This window comes from Rhinolophus sinicus, chromosome 12 (genome assembly GCF_057876585.1).
Source record: "Rhinolophus sinicus isolate RSI-liver-muscle chromosome 12, RSI-T2T, whole genome shotgun sequence".
In the NCBI taxonomy this organism is placed as follows: domain Eukaryota; kingdom Metazoa; phylum Chordata; class Mammalia; order Chiroptera; family Rhinolophidae; genus Rhinolophus; species Rhinolophus sinicus.
The window spans coordinates 48,018,443-48,034,362 of record NC_142512.1 but is presented as its reverse complement, the minus strand read 5'-3'; the positions used below and the strand labels follow the sequence as shown (position 1 = coordinate 48,034,362).

The window sequence follows — 15,920 nt, the reverse complement described above, 5'->3', positions numbered from 1 at the left end:
TTCCTCCCTCTAACCCAAATATTTTTCAAAATTTCAAAACATGATCAACATATAAGTTTATAAAAGGGTATTTTTTTAATTTAATAACCCAGTATATTCAAATTTAGAAAACAACGCCATTCAAGAAAATTAAAAGACAAATCATTAACTTCATAATAAATTTGTAGTTTTAATTGTTTTCCTTTCTAACTACCTACTTTTCCTTCCCTTCTCTCATCCTTCTTTTCTTTTCTTTTTTCTTCCTAGATCTGGTATTTGACATATATGAAGGCCAAATTACTGCAATACTTGGTCACAGTGGAGCTGGAAAATCAACACTCCTAAACATTCTTAGTGGGTTATCTCTTCCCACCAAAGGTAAGAGGTTTTCTTCCAAAGTCAAGTTATCAAGTAAATCAGCTGTTAATGTAAAGTCCTTCTGATCATTAATCACAAACACAGATGACTAGGGGAAAATAGAAGTTAATTTATAGTATTATTCTATAGAGGTATGCAATATTTAATTGGTGTATATGGAATTTGAGTATTTCATCGTAATTACGTTCATGATCATTAGTTACCATTTAGCATTCCATCGTGTATCTGTTAGCTTTTGCTGCATGACAAGCATCCCCAAAACTAATGGCTCAAAATAAAAATAGTTTATCATTTCTCATGATTCTGTGGATTGACTGGCAGTTTTTCTGTCTGGACTAAAATGGCTGGGACTGGATGCCTCACTCACATATGTGGGGCTTCTGTTAGGGCCATAGCGCCTCTCTTCTTACATGGACTTCCATCCTCCAGAAGGTTAGTCTGGGATTCTTCACCCAGTGGTGTCCATTATCCCAGAAGCAAAGAGATGGCAAATCCCAGAGGCACTTCACAGCCTCTGCTTATATCACATTTGCTAAGATTGCATCTGTTATATAGCCAAACCTAAATGTGAGGGTTGGATAAATAGACTACATCTAAAAGGAAAAGGCTGCAGAGGGGACCTTTCTCCCTGCACCCCCACCCCCATATACCACACTCCTAAAATGCAAGTTCATAATGCCTAAATTTAACCTTAAAGATAAGATCATATATCTAAACTGTAATTAATGAATATATGGTGACTTTTCACTTAGAAAAATCTCAACATAAGCATTATCTTGATATTAACTTTTAATCTTTGTTACAGGTTCAGTCACCATATATAATAATAAACTTTCAGAAATGGCTGACCTAGAAAATATCAGCAAGCTCACTGGAGTTTGTCCACAATTCAATGTACAATTTGACTTCCTCACTGTGAGAGAAAACCTCAGGCTGTTTGCTAAAATAAAAGGGATTCAGCCACAGGAAGTGGAGAAAGAGGTATGTAAATATGTTAGAATTAACATATTGGTCAAAATGAGATTGTTAACTATTTGCACTGAGTTTTTATGCTTTCATCAAATTAGCTTTGTGCAGATCATTGTATAAAGGTTGGACAAAAATTCAATTTAGATAATATCTAACATTATTGTACAACTTACAATATGCCAAGCATTCCCCTTAACTTTAAATATAATAATTAATTTATTCCTCACAACAACCTTATGAAGTAGGTACTATTATAACCCCCATTTTACGCATGTGGAAACAGAGGTTCAAGAGAGCAAGTAACTTGACCAAGATTATGCAGCTAGTTAATGTGGAGAGGTATTCAGATCTAGTCGGCCTGGCTCGATATCCATGCTTTTAACTGTTATACTTTACAGCGTTGTATTTATACATTTAAAAAGGAAAAAAGAAAGAAATCTTGGTTTGTGACATAAATGTTATCATTTGGTTAGATACAAGGAGTTTTGCTGGAATTAGAAATGAAAAATATTCAGGACGTCCTTGTTCAAAACTTAAGTGGTGGACAAAAAAGAAAACTCACCTTTGGGATTGCCATTTTAGGAGATCCTCAGGTAAGTCAGACTAAATTTAGAGATGCATTCAAATTTTTAAAAATGACACTTCTCTAGTAGTTCAAACCTTTAATTTCAAAGGACATCTGTGATAAAATATTTATGATGGGACATTAAATATAAGAACAAAAATCCTAACCACAATGCCCTTTTAAATATAAATAATGTGATTTCAACATGTGTTCTGGAAAATTCGTTCATATGCACCCTCTTCTGTAGATTTTCCTACTGGATGAGCCAACTGCTGGTTTGGATCCCTTTTCAAGGCACCAAGTATGGAACTTCCTAAAGGAGAGGAAAACAGACCATGTGGTCCTCTTCAGTACCCAGTTCATGGATGAGGCTGACATCCTGGCTGGTAATTGCTGGCTTCCTTTAAGTATCATGATAAAGATTTTGTGAGATTTGAAAAATGTGGATTATATTCTGAGCAGCTGTGTTTCATAATCTGGTCATCTAGCTGTATCTGGCAATTTGAACAGCCAGTAATAATATGAACTGTGCCCAAAGAGTCTCACTTCCAACCATTTCCATGTTTCTCCTAGAATTTTGTATCATTTGATTACACAGGGGCATGATCTGCCAGGAAACTCATGGCAAAGTGAGAGTCTATATTCTAAGGCATTAATCCTTTTACTCCAAATTGAGGTCAATCAACTTGAAATAGACAAACGATTTGGATGTTTGGTCCACTAAAATGTATAATGTGTTCATTCTCTATATTAGAAGACATATCTACCTAACCTCCCAACTGATTGGATGGCAAAACAATAGCCCAAAGTATATAAATAAGATTGAAATTTGTCTACTTCCATGAGTCTTTATTAAACCCTGTATTTGAAAGTGTACAAGCTCCTGAATTCAGGTTAGGTCATAGAGACAATTCCCTGTCTTTTCTTGGGAAAGGATGGGCAACTTCTTAACAAACTTTCTTCTTTGCTTCTTCCCTTTCAGATAGGAAAGTGTTTCTCTCCAAAGGGAAGCTGAAGTGTGCAGGTTCTTCTCTGTTTCTGAAGAAGAAATGGGGGATTGGATATCACTTAAGGTATGGCCCTTTGAGGAGACTGGAAGAATGAGAAATGGGCTAGAGTAAGGCATGATATTTGAAGGAACACATTGCAACACAAAAGAAACCCTTTCATTATTATACGCAGATGTTCTTATATCCCTATTTAGAGACTGGGAATATAAAATATCAAAAAAGTTCAGATAAATGTGATAGAAAATATATCCACAAACTATTGTTTGTTAATTAAGGAAAGTATGTATTCAGGGAACTTTCTCAACTGACACATATTTCACACCATCATCATCTCTCACCCAAGTGTTAATATCGTTTCTTAAGTAGGCTCCTTGCTTCTCCTCCTATTCCTAAATCCTCCTCTTCTTTCTTGTTCTTCCTCTGCTTTCTATCCTCTCCCTTTTATTTGTATCATTATTTTGAACAGTAGCATATTCTAGCTGTTATTTATTGATTCAGAGATAAGATTCTTAATGTTATTTTATTTAAATCTTTTATGGTTTTGAGGGAGGAATGGTTGTTTTACTTTATAGATGAAATTACAGGTTCCCTAGGTTAATACACATGGTAGAGCCAAGAACGGAACCTGGATACTTTTAACTTCGAAGTCTAGTATCCAAATCCATATTTTAAATTACTTTTTAATTTATACATGAATCGGTCAGTTTTTCTAAAGTACATCTCTGATTTACATCATCTACACTTTAAAAAGAAAGAAGAAACATGACAACAAGACAAAGCAAAAAAAAAACAAACAAAAACTCCAGTAGTTCCACTTTACCCACCAGAGTCCAAACTCCATAGCCCAGACTCCATGATAAGGTGGAGTGGCCCACCCTCTCATGACTCCCATGTCTAATTTGCCCTTACTCGATTCAATACCATCTAGGTACAATGAAATACTCATTGTTCCTTGCACATACCCATCATGGCTTATAGTTCTCATTGTTCAAGGTTATTTCCTGAGACTGGCAAGGTTTTTTGAGCCTGTTTTGACCTGTTGAAGTCCTAAAGGGTTATTTGAATGCTACCTCGGGTAGCTTTTATCAATCTTACATCTCTGTGATTGATTGATTGATTGTTGTATTCTCGTCTGGGAAATTCAATAAACTCTCTAAAACTCAGTTTTCTCACTTGTAAAGTAGGAGTAATAATGTTAGTTACAAGTAAAGGTTATAGAAAAAATCAATGAGATGCTGACCAGCCTATTGCCTGGCAACATAACACGTTCTCAACATAAAAAATGCTAGTCAGGATCTCTGACCAATTCATGGGTCTCCTGGATAATAATTTGTGTAATTGCTTTATTTCTTTTCCTAAATCAGGGTCAGTAAACTATGACCCATGAGCCAAATCCAACCCTTGTACTGTTTTTGTAGATCAAGTTTGATTGGAGCACAGCCCCTCCCATTTTTTTTAGGTATTGGCCATGGCTGCTTCCACATAATAATGGCAGGCAGTGTTGAGTAGTTGCAACAGAGATCTAACGGCTCACAAAGCCTAAAATATTTACTGTCTAGCCATTTACAGAAAAAGTTTGCTGACGACCCTCTTCCAAGCGATAAGCCTGTACGCTCATACAGCCCTCTAGTGCTCACCACAAGTTCTCGTAAGTGGCCAAGAAATATTTCTTGAATTATTTTTAACTCAGGAGACAGCATCATTATGTAGAACAACAATTATATTTTTGTTTCATTCCCTCAATGGATTTTACTGCTTCTAAATAAGGCCTCTGTCCTTGTATGTTCATAATACCTTGTGAGTAAGAAGAATAATTTTGACTCAAGCATTTGACAAATAAAATGGCTACCATTTTTAAGGCTTGCTAAGTACAGACATCACCAGTCCTTACTTCTTAGAACCCCAGATGTTAGCAATCATTATTCCATCATACAAATGAGGAAAGTGTTCAGATAGTTTAAATAACACATTTTAAATGACAAACCAAGTTTCGAAGTCAAGTCATTGCCAGCATTTTATCTACTGTATCCTTCATAACTTTGATTAATAGTTTTGTTTCTTTTTCTACGTTAGTGTTTTTAAATGGGTACTTATTTTCTCAATGATGCTTTGTTCTTTGTCAAAGTTCTGGTGTTAGCACTACAAAAAAAGCAAAATTAGTGATCCACCAACCCAAACACACATTTATCCCTAATTTGTTTCTATCTATAACCCCATTTCCTCATAGCACTAACCCCTATTGGTAATTATTGTATTTCTCTGTTTCTTCACTTGTTTTCTTTCCATCTCTCCCTTTAGTCATTAGACTCCATGAGAGCAGGACAATGCTGTTTTATTCCATCGCACCCTCAGCACTTAGCGTAATTTTTGTCACATACTAGAGAAATAACACATTTGCAATGGATGACTAAACTGAATAACCGAATGACTAAATTGGATAACTGAATCTGTTTTGTGCCTATGCCTATCAAAAGCCCCTTGTTCTTTCCTAATACAACAATCCCATTTAGCCAATGTAAACTCCCTTCGAAAAACCTTCAACATGTTCCATCTTGTATAGTCCTGATTTTGCTGGGTTGTGTCCCTGGCATGCCTACTCTGTAGCTTTCTCCCCTTAAAGACCTGAATCAGTATTGACCTTCTCTGGGCATCATTCCTGAACAGCCTGACCCATAATTCTGATTAGCTCATTCTTTGATTTCCCCTATCACATTTATATGATCTAATTTTTTTTTGGTCCTCTTATTTCATGTTCGGATTACCTATTTCTTGCACTAGATTTTAATTGATTTTTCTTTATCCCATAGAGACTAGTCATTTTCTTCATGCTGTTGGAGATGATGTCAAATAACATATATTTTTTTGAACCCCAGTTTGCAGTTGAATGAAATGTGTGTTCAGGAAAAAATAACATCACTTGTTAAGCAGCACATCCCTGATGCCAAATTATCGGCAGAAAGTGAAGGAAAACTTGTCTATACATTGCCCTTAGAAAGAACAAATAGATTTCCAGGTAATGTACATGAACACCACAAAATGAAATACATAAATAATGTTCAGAATAATATTAATGATTATTGTTACTAACATTTATTGAGAGCCTAGCATGTCTTCAGATATTTGAAACATGATACAAATAATTGTATAATAACTGATTATTTTATCTACAGTGGAAAATATTATATTCCAATTATTGCGTTATGATGTCTGGGCAATTTAGGGAGTTTTTTTAGTCCTTCATTCCCTTTGTAGTGTGTAACAGTATATTCTAGTACTCATAACCATGCCTAAGCACAAATGGTTAAAAACCTCTGGCTTCACCATTATGTTAAACAATCCTATAATATGGCTGGTTCTTCTCTTAACAAGACTTTTGTGATAACTTTGGATTTTTCAGGCTAGCACATTAAGAGTTTACATTACGACAGCTGTTATAAATTCTCTGTCAGGTAAATCATATAGCTCCATTTCATGAGGGTCAGTTTCTGGAGATTTATCTTGTTCCTTTGTTTGGAACATCGTTGGCTGATGGGTTTCCATTTTCCTTGACTTTCTGGGTTGATGTCTGCACATTAGATAAGGCGGGCACCTCTCCCAGTTTGCATAGTCTGGCTTTGTAAGGGAGAAGGCCCCCACCCATCAACCTGGTCAGAGATTCTGATCTTTTGCTCTGTCAACTCGTTTGCTCCCCAGGGAGAAACAGGCAGCTGTGAATTTTGTCAGGCCTCTGCTGAGCCAGGGCGGTGAGCTATGGCATTGTGCGACCTGGAATAACCAAGATTGTGTGGGATTGGCAGAGTGACAGATACATAGATAGAACAGTATGGAGAATTGAGAAACAGACCCACACAAATATGCCCAACTGATTTTTAACAAAGGTGGAAAAGCAATTTAATAGAGAAAAGATAGCCTTTTCAACAAAGGTTGCTGGGACAAGTACATCCATAGGCATAAAAATGAACCTTTACTTAAGTCTCATATCTTATATAGAAATTAATTAGATATAAATCCTGGGCTTAAATATATACTATGAAACCATAAATATTTTTGAAAATAAATTGGAGAAAATATGTATCTCCTAGGATATATGACTAGGCAAAGAGACCTTAGACTTGACACCAAAATCATAATCCATAAAAGGAAAAAAATTATAAATTGTACTTCATCAAAATTAGAAACTTTGCTTTGTGAAAGATCCTGTTAAGAGGATAAAAACAAAACAAGCTACAGACGGTCAGAAAGAATTTTCTAAACTGTGTGTCTCATAAAGGTATCCAAAGTGTATAAAGAACACTGAAAACTTAGCTATAAAAAACACAAAACCCAACTGGAAATTGGGCAAAAGATATAAGGAGACATTTCACTGGAGAAGATACACAGATGGCAAACAAGCATATGAAAATATGTCCAATATCGTGTGTCGTTAGGGAAATCCAAATTAAAACCACTATGAGATATCACTAAATACTTATTAGAATAGCTAAAAAGTTTTTTTAAATAGTGATAACATCAAATTCTGGCTAGGATGTGGAGAAAACCCATCACTCCTGCATTGCTAGTGGGAAAATAAACTGGCATAGCTACTCTGGAAAACAGTTTGCAGTTTCTTTAAAACAGTAAACCTGCAGCTACCATAGACTCAAGTAATTGCACTGCTGGGCAAGTATCCTTAATATATGAAAACATGTTCACGCAAAAACCTGTACCTAAATGTTCACAACAACTTTATCTGGAATACACAAAAACTGACACAACCCAGATGCCCTGTAATGAGTGAACGGTTAAATAAATTGTATGTCTGTAACGTGCAACACCACTCAGTAATAAAAAGCAGGAGGCTAATGACTGGTATTTGCAACAACCTAGATGAGTATTCAAAGAATTAGGCTCAGTGGAAAAAGCCAATTCTAAAAGGTTGCACACTGTAGGGTTCAATTTATGTACCATTCTTGAAATAACAAAATTGTGAACATGGAGAACAGATAAATAGCGGCCATGGGTTAGGAGGAGATGGGGTCAGGAGAGATACGGGTGTGGCTGTAAAATGGGTACCGTGATCCTTGTGGTGATGGAAACTTCTCTGTCTTGGTTGTATTCATGTCACTATCCTGGCTGTGATATTGTACTGTGGCTTTTTAAGATGTTACCATTGGGGGAAACTGAGTGAAGTGTACAGATCTCTCTGTATTATTTTTTTTACAACTGCATGTGGATCTAAAATTATCTCAAAATAAAGAGTTTAATTAGAAAAGGGAAAAAGTTTACTAATTACGTTTAGCAGTCAGAGGCTCTGCTCCCTGGTAATGGGCCACGATGAGGGCCTGCACTGAGTGGTTGAAATAATTAACCTCGCCTTATGTGTGGGTCACAAAGACACATAAATTACCCACATATACATTTTATGGTGACAATACAAGTATTCCTTAGAACCATCAGGCAAAGTGTCAATCAAACTCTAATTAATGTGTTTTAATCATACTTGTAATTTAGAATAGTTTGTATAATTTTAGGGAAACGGAAGAATGACACGTAATACGCATTAGCAGTTTAAATCTGACTTTTCTATCTTTCTGTACACAGCGCTATAATCAAGAGAGAAAACTTTTAACTTATCCTTTCGCCCAGGGAGAAACTCTAGGTTGAAGCCTCAGGATTTCCGTAATCATACTAGAATTCAAAACTAGGTTTTCACTTAAGCTTCACTTAATTAACCATTATAATTCACATCCATGTGGGCAGGGACATTGCTCCTTGTTTTAAGAGCAATGACTGATGCAAAAGTATTATTGGTGAATGAACTGAGGAATGAATGGATACAGAATTGCTAAAGAGAATACTATCACAATTTCCTACCATCCCAAGAAAATTCCAAGTCAATTCCTGATTCTCTATTAGATCTTGTGAAGTTTTTCCTTCCATAGTCAAAAGCAGAAATTTTAAAAAATGATTTATATCCACTCTACTCTATTTGACAGGTATTTTTCTGAACTGAAGAAAATTCTGCACTTGCCAACTAATTCTCAAAAAATTACTTCTATACCTTTTGTTGGCTACAGCACAAATGGCTCCCATTTGTATCTGTTTTCTGGAAAAGACTCTTCAATTAATTAGGCTTAGAGTTGAAAAAAATCTGAGGTTCCACTATTAAATTTCAAAAGCAAGTCAGAAGAAAACTAAAATGAAATTTTAATATCAATATAAATTAATATGGATCAAAAGAAGTTAATGTATGAGCTGTAACACAATATAAAATAAAAAATAACATATAGATTTGAAGAATGTTACTTATCATGAAATTTTAGTTTTTAAAACGTCTGACGTATCACAAGCATAATTCATACATTTGAGCATTTAAGTTTGAAAAGTTGTCCTCAGTTCACTTGTGATTTTTGTTGTTTTGATTTGTTACTGTGTATGTGTCCTTTAGCACTTTATGAGGACCTGGATTTCTGCTCTGGCCTGGGCATTGAAAATTATGGTGTTTCCATGACAACTTTGAATGAGGTGTTCCTAAAACTAGAAGGAAAATCAACTGTTGATAAACCAGGTAAATAAAATGCATGAAATTATAGCACAAAGCTTTTCACAACCCCTACTGCAGTATATACTGTGTTTCCCCGAAAATAAGACCTAGCCGGACAATCAGCTCTAATGTGTCTTTTGGAGCAAAAATTAATATAAGACCTGATCTTATTTAACTATTTAATTATAATATAAGACCAGGTCTTATATAATAGTAGAATAGAATAGAATAGAATAGAATAGAATAGAATAGAATAGAATAGAATAGAATAGAATAGAATAGAATAGAATAGAATAGAATAGAATACTGGGGTTTATATTAATTTTTGCTCTAAAAGACGCATTAGAGCTGATTGTCCGGCTAGGCCTTATTTTTGGGAAAACACGGTAATTCAAGAAGACACCATCCAAAGATGTGATTACACAATGTGGGGTTCCATGATTAAGGCCATTCTTAGACAAGCATATATAAAGGTGAAATACATCCTTGTGACATTTGTTACCTCTACTGCCAGTCTGTCTTGGTACCAAAGATGGACCGTTTCCTTTTATCCAAGGCTCATAGCCCTCGTCTTACCCCTTTTTCCAAGAGCAATTTCAGACAAACACTTACTCTAAATCCGTCTCTTCAACCACTTTGACTAGTCATCTCACTGCACGCTCGTCTCCATGGTTTCTGATGAGAAATCAGCTCTGGACCTTATTGAGGGTCTCTTTGTATGATGAGTTGCTTCACTGCTCTTCCTTTCAATATTCTCTTTTTGTCGTTGGCTTTGACAGTTTGACTATGTCTTAAGGTGTGGACCTCTTTATGTTTATCCTTCTTGGAGTCTGTTGAGCTCCCTACATGTATGGATTAGAGATTTTCATCGAATTTGGGAAGATTTTAACCATTGTTTTTCAACTATGCTTTCTGGGTTCTCTCTACCCTCTCCTTCTGCAACTCCCATTATTGTTTGTGGTAGTATATGTTAGTATGCTTGATCGTGTCTCACATTTTTCTGAGAATGCATTTTTCGACATTTTTTTCTTTCTGTTTCTTAGACTTAATAATCTCAATTTATCTACTGTCATGTTTACTAATCATCTCTTGTGTCAGATGAAATCTGTTGAGCTTTTATTTTTCAGCTAATTTTTTTCAGTTATTGTACTTTCCAAATCCAAAATTTTTATTTGGTTATATTAAATAATTTTTACATCTTTGATGATATGCCCATATTGCAGAGACATTATTGTCATACTTGATGATTTACAAGCATACTATTCAATGAAATACTTGTGGATTTCCTATTATTGTGACTGACATTAAAACACTTAGTGTAGTCATAAAACATAACCTATGACTTAAATTTCTTAAATTTTTTGAGACTTGTTGGACCAGCATTTCTTCTATTTTGGTGGATATTTCTTGTCCATTTAAAAACATGTATACATACATACATACATACATGTATACATATAAAAGCATATATTTGTGTTTATTGAAATATATACATATAGACTATATATTTATAGAACTTCAGTTGTGTGGAGAGTTGTATAAATATCAATTTGGTCAAGTTGAATGATAGAGTTGTTCAAATAGTCTACGGCCCTGATTTTTTTTTCCTACATTTTCTATCAATTACAAGTGAGGGATAGTTAAAATCTCCAACTGTAATTCTACATGTGTCTAATTCTGTCTTTTCCTCCTTTTAGTTAGGTAAGTTTTTACTCCATGTGCTTTGAATCTCTGTTATTAAACTCATACACATTTAGGATTAGCATGTCTTCTTGATTAATTGCCTTCATTATCACTATGAAAGGTCCCTTTTAAACCCTGGTAATCACAGTTACCTGAAGTAATTGCAGTTATCCTAATGCTAAAGTTGTCTAATATTAATACAGCTGCTTTCATTTTAATATGAGCTATCCTTTGGCAATTTTTGTAATCCATGATTGGTAGAAACAAATTGTGTCAGGTTTTGATCGTGCTATGTGGAAATGTCTTTATTTTGTATTTTTCTTTAGTAATTAGAGGATACTTTTGTTAGACATAGAATTCTATAAGGAAATAGAATTCTAAGTTGCTAGGCATTTGCCTTTTAGTGTGGGATGTCATTTCATTTTCTTCTAGACTCCATTTATTCTGATGTGCTGCTAGCCACTGTCCATCTAACTCTTCTCCTATATGTAATGTGTCCTTTTTTCTAGCTGTTTTCAAGATTTTTTTCTTTATCACTGGGTAACAAGAATTTGTAGTTTCATGGTTATTTTTTAAAATAGTGTTTGAGGGTTCTTCAAATTTTGGGATCAATGAGTTAATATTTTATATCAATTTTGGAAAATTTTTTTCTCAATATTTTTTCCTCTGTCTCATTCCCTTTCACCTCTCTTTTTGGGACTCCAGTTATACTGTTGTTAGTTATTTGATATTGTCACACAGATCTCCGATACTCTGTTTAGGTTTTTCATTCTTTATTTTTCTTTGTGTTAGAAATTGGATAATTTCTACCTGCCTGTCTTCAAAGTCACAGACACCTTCTTTTCTTGTGTTCAGACTGTTTTTAAGCCCAACAAATAAACTCCTCATTTTGTGTTTTGCAGATGTTCCCACTTTGGGAGAAGTACCAGCAGAAAGAGCTGAAGACACAGAAAGCCTTGTTGAGATGGAAGAAGTTCTCTCTTCACTTAATGAGATGAGAGACATAGTAGGTGGCATGGCTCTGTGGAGACAGCAAATCTGCGCAATTGCAAGGGTTCGCTTGTTAAAGTTAAAGCACGAAAGAAAAGCTCTTTTATCACTGTGAGTAGCAGAGTGTCATAGGTTTCATTCAGTCAATGCATTCAAAAACTAATTTAAGGTCTAAAAACAAGAGAAAACAAACAAAAAATAAATTTCTGTATCTACAAAACTGGGTAAAGGATAATACTCGGTCTAGCTCATGGTCCCTGTGGTTATCTATTAGGAGACTAGCAGGTGGAACTTACTATGCTTCTGAGCCAATTTTAGGGAAAATGTTAAAGTAATGTAATATTCACTCTCTTTCAAAGTTTCTACTATGATAGATGACAGAAGCATTGGGATACAGAATTTTTGCCCAGTGTGCATATGCCATACCTTGTTTTAGATGCTGTATAGTTATGCTACTGACTCGTCCCTGGAAGTCCTGACTTTCCCATTAAGTCCAACTTGCTCTTACCCAGATGTCATGACTTCCCTCCAGCCCTCTTAAGTGATGGTAGCTCATGCTCCATCCTTACAGTGTGCATAATAGGCACTATCCCTGCTCTGAAGAGTCATATCACCTCTCATGAGCACCTTGGTATCCATAGTACTTTGGCTGTTCATCAGCTCCTTGTGTATGAGTACGTTGATTAAGCATCGAAGAAATAGGAGGCTTGGCACATAATAGAATCTCAATAAATATTTGTTCAATAAATAAATATTGAGAATTCATTGAGAACCTGTGACAAGATTAGCATGATTTAAGAAACATCCTTTGGAAATGTAATGGCTCTGTTCGATGTCAGAGGGATAGTGGATGGGGGGAGGGGGGTTCACACAGTGTGAGGGATATAAATGATAAACATCTAAGTATTACTTTGTCTTGTGCACCTGGAACTAATAAAAAAATTTTTTTAAAGAAAATCTAAAAAAAAAAATCATGCAAAAAAAAGAAACATCCTTAATATTAATCTGCCAGCACTGTATAACAGTGTCTTCAGAGATGCTGGTTATTATAGCAAGTATACCGACAAGATGTAATATTGTAAAATTAGAAATTAGGAATAGAGAAAGATTTCAAAGTAAGATATAACAAAAGTGTAATAAAAAATTTCAACTTATTTAAAATGGATAATACAGGAGAATGACGTGTAAAAAACAATTGAAAATTTGAGCCGGGAGACTAAAGAAATCATGTAGTCACCAAGAGAAATAGAGACTATGTGAAGAGGCTTGGACATGAAAAAAAATTGAGCATAAAGTGTTGATGAATTAACCAGCAGAAAAGGAGAGCATCACATTGGAATTCCAGTAGAGAGGCAGAATTTGGACATAGAGTTACAGGACACATATCTCATGAAGTTGTGTAGGATATCTAATGGCCAGAAAGCAACAAGAGAAATGAACAAAGGCTAAATCTGCATTTCACTATTTCTCATTTAGAGATAGGAAAAGGACAAAATGCTCAAGAAATGAGTCTTAGATCTATATGTTTAATTTTTATACTCTCCTGATCTCATTAAATTATAACCTGCTCAGAGAATTTTCAAAGTTTAGGAAATGACAATGTATTGACATTGGCAATTTTCTTCTGTGTAGGCTGTTGATTCTAGGAGTTGGATTTTTCCCTGTTCTTTTGGAGTACATCATCTTGAAAATATATCAAAGTAGTTACACTTGGGAACTTTCTCCTCATTTATACTTCCTTGCTCCTGGACAACAACCACACGATCCTCTCACTCAATTATTAATCATCAATAAAACAGGTAATAATGTGGTGAATTTCCAAATACGTTCACTTTTCAGAGCATTACTTAGAAAACGTAAATCTGAGAGAGAAACATGAGCTTTTGATTTCTTTTTTTTTTTTAATTTTTTTATTGGGGAATCTTGGGGAACAGTGTGTTTTTCCAGGGCCCATCAACTCCAAGTCATTGTCCTTCAATCTAGTTGCAGAGGGTGCCGCCCACCATCCCATGCGGGAATTGAACTGGCAACCCTGTTGTTACTAAGAGCTTGCGTTCTAACCAACTGAGCTATCCGGTCACCCTTGACTTCTTTAGCATGTGTTCAAAACAGTTTATAAGGCTTGGGGATGATGACTACAAACCCTAAAATGGAGCAGGAATTAGAAATAAATTATCTGGTGGCAGTTTGAAAATGAAAGAGTTTGCACCCCCCAAAAAACATTCTAACATCTTGAGATATCGTAATTCTCACTACACTTCATTTGAGAATATTTTCATCTCAAAAAAGAAATTCCATACTCATTAGTCATCATTCTTATTTACTCTGCCCTCAGCTCTAATCAATCACAAATTCACTTTCTATTTCTATGGATTCACTACTCTGGACATTTAATATAAGTAGATTCATACAATGTCTGATCTTTCCTGACTGACTCCTTTCACTTAACATGATGTTTTCAAGGTTCATCTACATTGTAGTATGTGTCAGGACTTCATTTTTTAAATTCTTGAATACTATTCTATCATATGGATATACCACATTTTATTATTCATCAGAGGATGGATATTTGAATTTTTCTTTCAATAATTGGCTACTATAATTAATACTTCTATCAGCATCCACGGACAAGTTTTTATGTGAATATATTTTTTCTTCATTTCTTTGGGATATAAAGCTAGGAGTAGAATTGTTGGGTTATATGGTGACTATGTTTAATCTTTTGATGAACTACCAAACTATTTTTTAAAGTGACTGCACCAATTTACATTTACACTGGTATTTTGTGAGGGTTCCAATTTCTACATATCTTTGCCAACACTGTTGTTTTCTGCTTTTTATCATACCCCTCCTACTCTCTGTCAAATAGTATCTTGTGATTCGATTTGCACTTTTCTAATGGTTAATGGTGTTGAACATCTTTTCATGAGCTTACTGACCAGTTTTGTATCTTCTTTGGAGAAATATATTTTATTTTCATTTTTAATAAATGAATTATATTTTTTAAATTGAATTCTAAGTGTTCTCTACATATTCTAGATACATGTTTCTTATCAGATACAGTAGATCCTCATTATTTGTAGATGATGTGTTTGCAAACTTACCTACTCACTAAAATGTATTTGTAACCCCAAAACCAAGACTTGTGGCACTTTTGTGGTCATTGACAGATGTGCTCAGAGGTATGAAAATTTTGTGTCACTGATAGCATGCATTTCCAGCTGAGGTAGAACAATGCGATACTCTGTCTTCTTGCCTCAGCTCTAACACTGTTTATAAGTATCTCATACCATAAACAAATATCCCTTCTGTAGTCTTTTTAGTGCCTCATTTTTCACATTTTTCTTAGTGATTTTGCTGTTTAAAATAGCTCATACATGTGTGAGGAAGTGCTACCCAGCATTCCTAAATCAGGGAGGCCATGATGTACCTTACAGAGAAAATATGTGTGTTAGATAAGCTTCAATCAGGCATGAGTTACAGTGATATTTGGCTGTGAGGTCAATGTTAATGAATCAACAATACATATACAGAAACATATATAAAATGAAGCAATGTATTGATTGCTTAAAGAAACTGTCGAGGCCAGAGGCTCACAGGAACCTAATCCTGTGTTTCCTCTAGGAGCAATGGTTCAGTATTCACTAATTTAGTATTTGTGGTGACTTCCTAGAAGTGAATCCATAACTACTGTGAATAACAAGAATCCACCCTAATGTTTCGCAGATATTTTCTCACCCTGTAGATTGTCTTTTCACTTTGTTATTGGTGTCCTTTGAAGCATAATCTTTTAATTTTATGGAGTCTTACTTAATTTTGTCCT

General features: G+C 34.9%; 1 protein-coding gene across 3 annotated transcripts in view; it reads left to right on the top strand.

The window, feature by feature from the left end:
* Nucleotides 1–15,920, top strand: part of ABCA8 (ATP binding cassette subfamily A member 8) — a 66,241-nt gene that overhangs the window by 27,534 nt on the left and 22,787 nt on the right. For all 3 annotated transcript variants that reach the window (XM_019732845.3, XM_074319432.2, XM_019732846.3), the window contains exons 12-20: nucleotides 247–357; nucleotides 1,163–1,338; nucleotides 1,800–1,919; nucleotides 2,139–2,277; nucleotides 2,874–2,964; nucleotides 5,775–5,914; nucleotides 9,329–9,448; nucleotides 12,010–12,208; nucleotides 13,730–13,896. In XM_019732845.3, the coding sequence (XP_019588404.3) occupies nucleotides 247–357; nucleotides 1,163–1,338; nucleotides 1,800–1,919; nucleotides 2,139–2,277; nucleotides 2,874–2,964; nucleotides 5,775–5,914; nucleotides 9,329–9,448; nucleotides 12,010–12,208; nucleotides 13,730–13,896 (1,263 nt within the window). The remainder of the gene's footprint in view (nucleotides 1–246; nucleotides 358–1,162; nucleotides 1,339–1,799; nucleotides 1,920–2,138; nucleotides 2,278–2,873; nucleotides 2,965–5,774; nucleotides 5,915–9,328; nucleotides 9,449–12,009; nucleotides 12,209–13,729; nucleotides 13,897–15,920) is intronic.